Source organism: Tachysurus vachellii, chromosome 6, assembly GCF_030014155.1.
Source record: "Tachysurus vachellii isolate PV-2020 chromosome 6, HZAU_Pvac_v1, whole genome shotgun sequence".
Taxonomy (NCBI): domain Eukaryota; kingdom Metazoa; phylum Chordata; class Actinopteri; order Siluriformes; family Bagridae; genus Tachysurus; species Tachysurus vachellii.
The window spans coordinates 1090601-1095600 of record NC_083465.1 but is presented as its reverse complement, the minus strand read 5'-3'; the positions used below and the strand labels follow the sequence as shown (position 1 = coordinate 1095600).

The 5000-nt window shown below is 43.9% G+C and overlaps 1 protein-coding gene across 1 annotated transcript in view; it reads left to right on the top strand.

The window, feature by feature from the left end:
• Window positions 1-5000, top strand: part of prkcha (protein kinase C, eta, a) — a 16328-nt gene that overhangs the window by 9585 nt on the left and 1743 nt on the right. Inside the window, exons 8-14 of the mRNA XM_060871622.1 lie at window positions 1-84; window positions 567-740; window positions 1274-1428; window positions 1609-1747; window positions 1824-2012; window positions 3657-3803; window positions 4753-5000. The exon at window positions 1-84 is cut by the window's left edge and continues 60 nt beyond it; the exon at window positions 4753-5000 is cut by the window's right edge and continues 1743 nt beyond it. Coding sequence (XP_060727605.1) covers window positions 1-84; window positions 567-740; window positions 1274-1428; window positions 1609-1747; window positions 1824-2012; window positions 3657-3803; window positions 4753-4911 — 1047 coding nt within the window. The 3' untranslated portion in view covers window positions 4912-5000. The remainder of the gene's footprint in view (window positions 85-566; window positions 741-1273; window positions 1429-1608; window positions 1748-1823; window positions 2013-3656; window positions 3804-4752) is intronic.

Genomic DNA, 5000 nt, shown 5'->3' with positions numbered 1-5000 from the left:
TCTCCAGAAGACAATAAAGGTCGAAAGTTGCACATTGAGGACTTTACTTTTCTCCAGGTTCTTGGAAAAGGCAGCTTTGGCAAGGTGTGTGTGTGTGTGTCTGTGTGTGTGAGAGAGATAGAGTTACTGGTTTTACATCAGGGGATTGATCAAATGAATCAGTGAATAAAACCAGTGAATCCAGACCAGTGCTTTAGTGCTTTAGAGTAAGGAAATGATTCAGTGAATGAGTTGTTTAGAGCATAGAATCTGTGTGAGTTGGTGAATCAGTTAAATTTGTCAGATCATGGACTTGAAATCAGTTTGAAATCTAATATGAAAATGATGCAGCACTTTGTGAATCAATCTAGCATTTAAGACCCAAAGAATCACTAATCAACAATGAATCAACAGTGAATCAGTAATCAACAAATCAGTCAAATCAGTGGGTAAATAATCAGACAAGAGTCAGCAAATTAATATAGTTTCACATCATTTTAATAAGGTTTTCATGTCATAGTTATTGTGTGTGTGTGTGTGTGTGTATGGTGTGTGTGTGTGTGTGTGTGTGTATGGTGTGTGTGTAGGTGATGCTGGCCTGCTTGAACAACACAGGTCGCGTGTTTGCTGTGAAGATTTTGAAGAAAGACGTGATTCTGCAAGATGATGATGTTGAGTGCACGTTGACGGAGAAACGAGTGCTGACTCTCGCACACTCACACCCCTACCTCACACACCTGTACTGCTGCTTCCAGAACCTGGTGAGAAACACACACACACTCTCACACCCCTACCTCACACACCTGTACTGCTGCTTCCAGAACCTGAAAAGAAAAACTCTCACACACTAAAAAGTAATGTTTCTGTGTTGCCAGAAGAGGGCAGTGAAACTGTAAAAAAAGGATGTGTGTATGCGAGTGTGTGTTACACATGTTCCTGTAATGCCGTAATGAGAAACACAATTTATGAGCCTCATTTGTTATCTTCTTCATCAGCTCCATGCACTGAGTTTTGTCAGAGGGCATCAATCTTATAGCTCACACACACACGAACACACACACGCACACACAAACACACACATGCGCACGCACACACACATACACATGCACGCGCACACACACACATGCACACACAAACACACACATGCGCACGCACACACACATACACATGCACGCGCACACACACACATGCACACACATGTATAAGCCTTTATAAAGTCAGAACTAAGCTGTAGTTCCTCATTATCTGTTAGTAGGTGTGTGACGTGTCCTGTTGTCTTTTCACTGCGTCTCAGGAGCGTCTGTTCTTTGTGATGGAGTTTGTGAACGGCGGCGATCTCATGTTCCACATTCAGAAGTCGAGGAAGTTTGAGGAGAACCGAGCACGATTTTATGCAGCAGAGATCACCTGTGCACTCATCTTCCTGCACAGCAAGGGCATCATATACAGGTCACACACACACACACACACACACACACACACAAATACGTGAAACAATATCTACAATCTATAGTGATTCAACTGAGAAAAATCTAGCTTAATTCCTAAAAAAAAATAATAATAATAATAATAAGAAGAAGAAGAATAGGAAGAACAAAGGTGTGTGTGTGTGTGTGTCTGCGTTTGCAGGGATCTGAAGCTGGATAACGTGCTGCTGGATCAGGACGGTCACTGCAAGTTGGCAGATTTTGGGATGTGTAAAGAGGGGATGTTTGAAGGCAACGCTACCGCAACGTTCTGTGGAACTCCAGATTACATTGCTCCTGAGGTGGGCGTGGTCAACTTTTATCTCACACGAATACAGCACTGTATTATACCGTTCTTCAACCGCTGTGTGTGTACAGATCCTGCAGGAGATGCTGTACGGGCCATCAGTTGATTGGTGGGCTCTGGGCGTGCTCCTTTATGAGATGCTCTCAGGCCACGCCCCCTTTGAGGCAGAGAACGAGGACGATTTGTTCGAGTGCATTCTGAACGAGGAGATCATTTACGCATCGTGGTTGAGCGCCAACGCCGTGGACATCCTCAAAGCTGTGAGACACACACACACACACACACACACACACACACTTTACTCGCAACATTAAGATTCTTTGATATCTGCTAATATCGGGACAATTTACCTTCTAAAAATGAAAACAAAAGTTTCAACATTTTGCTTTTATACTGTGACATGAAATGTAATGGAACGGCTGCCTCGTGTGTGTGTGTGTGTGTGTGTGTGTGTGTGTGTGTGTGTGTGTGTGTGTGATTTAATTACCTCACCAAAATGCCATCATCATTTGTCAAACCCCAGAATGCTAATTTGTTTTTAATATTTCTGTCTCTTATCATGTTCTGTTTGTCTGAGCCCTAAAGCAATGCTGTGCTCACACACACACACACACACACACACACACACACACACACACACACACGCAGCAGAGAATTTCACATGTAATAATAAATCCCAGAAGTGCAATGTTTCATTCACATCAGCAAGTTGCTGACTCATTGAAACCTCACAGAACTGAATATATATAAAGGAAAAAATATGAAATTCATTCATCTTTTACCGCTTATCCGAACTACCTCGGGTCACGGGGAGCCTGTGCCTATCTCAGGTGTCATCGGGCATCAAGGCAGGATACACCCTGGATGGAGTGCCAACCCATCACAGGGCACACACACACACACACACTCATTCACCCACACAATCACACACTACGGACAATTTTCCAGAGATGCCAATCAACCTACCATGCATGTCTTTGGACCGGGGGAGGAAACCGGAGTACCCAGAGGAAACCCCCGAGGCACGGGGAGAACATGCAAACTCCACACACACAAGGTGGAGGTGGGAATCGAACCCCCAACCCTGGAGGTGTGAGGCGAACGTGCTAAACACTAAGCCACCGTCCCCAAAATATGAAATTAATAAAGAAAAATATGAAATATTTATAGTTAATTACTGAGAATTACTTTTTTTCTTTTCATCCATTTCAGATGGGGCTTGAGTTTTGCTCCAGTCACACAACAACACGATGAAAAGATAAATACGTGAAATAAACGGTTTAAAACTGTTCATTCACTTGAACACGGAGAAAAACATCTACAGCGTTTAGCAGACGTTCGTATCCAGAGTCACTTACGTTTATATCACATTTATACGACCGAGCAAGTGAAGGTTTAAGGGCCGTGTTCAGGGGCCCAGCAGCTCGGTGGACCTGAGATTTGAACTCATGACCTTCTGATCAATGGTGTAACCCTTTAAACTGACGGATGTGGAGCTTAGTAGTTAAACAAAGTCATAAAATAATTAAAAGTGGTTTATAAATTCATTCTTAAATAATATTCAGCTCTTTTCTGTATTTGCATACTGTCTCTGATTGGCTGTTGTGATCGATGACATCATAACTCAGAGCTCTCGGGCAAACGGATCGATTCATCAGTCTAAAGTATATAGTGTGTGTATTTGATAATTATTGATAATAATTAGCAATTTAAACTCATAACCTACCGGACACTGTAACCACCTGTCATAAACTCATCATCATCATCATCATCATCATCATCACATGTTTATTTCTAATTAATCACATAATGAATTTCAACGAATTAGACAGAGGTCAATCGAGTTTATTCAGCTTAGATGTAGCTTATGGACAGGAAGTGATGTAACTGCGTCCTGTCTGCAGCTGCTCACGAAGAATCCGACCCGTCGTCTCGGCTGCGTGGCGGCGAGCGGTGGAGACAACGCCGTTACGGCTCACGTGTTCTTCAGCACCATCGACTGGGAAAAACTGAACCGGCGAGAACTGGAGCCTCCGTTTAAACCCCAAATCGTGAGTCAGTCATCAAATTAAACAGGTTTCCCTTCATTACAGCTTCGTTATTACAAGCGTGGCTGGAAGAGTGGAATCAGTGTCACTCTAACAACATGGTATATTTTTATCCTTTTATAGTTACTGTTAATGATGTGAAACATCTGGGAGAAGTTAGTTTGTCTTCCTGCTTATGATCTCTGAGCTGAAATAGATGTTCACTCACCTGCCTCTCTCTCTCTCTCTCTCTCTCTCTCTCTCTCACACTCTCTCTCTCTCTCTCTCTCTCTCTCTCTCTCTCTCTCTCTCTCACACTCTCTCTCTCTCTCTCTCTCTCTCTCACACTCTCTCTCTCTCTCTCCCCCTCTCTCTCTCTCTCTCTCTCTCTCTCTCACTCTCTCTCTCTTGCTCTTTCTCACATTCTGTCTCTCTCTCTTACACTCACTCTCTCACACACACACACTCTCTCTCTCTTATACACACTCTCTCTCTCTCACTCTCACACACTCACTCTCTCTCTCACTCTCTCAAACACTCTCTCTCTCTCTCACACACTCTCTCTCTCTCTCTCTCTCTCACACACACTCACTTTTTCTCACACACTCTCACACACTCTCTCTCTTTCTCTCTCACACACACATACTCTCTCACACTCACTCTCTCTCACACACTCTCTCTCTCTCTCTCTCTCACACACACACACTCTCTCGCACACACTCTCTCTCTCTCTCACTCTCTTTCTCTCACACACACTCTCTCTCTCACACACTCACTTTTTCTCACACACTCTCTCACACACTCTCTCTCTTTCTCTCTCACACTCACTCTCTCTCTCACTCTCGCACACACTCTCTCTCTCTCACACTCACTTTTTCTCACACACACTCTCTCTCTCTCTTACACACTCACTCTCTCTCTCTCTCCCTCTCTCTCCCTCCCTCCCCCTCTCTATAATTTTGTCGCTGAACAGAAAACCAGTGAGGACGTGAACAATTTCGACCCTGACTTCACGAGCGAAGAGGCCATTCTCACTCCCATCATGGACGCCGTGATCCCGCAGATCAACCAGGACGAGTTCCAAGAGTTCTCTTTCACCTCAGATGCAATGCTGGGGTTCTGCGTATCGTGAAATAAATAAACCTAAAACAGAAAAACAAAGCGGCGTCTCAGGAGGAAGAGGATGACAAAGCGATGACGTCTGGTCTGTTGAGTCGTGAT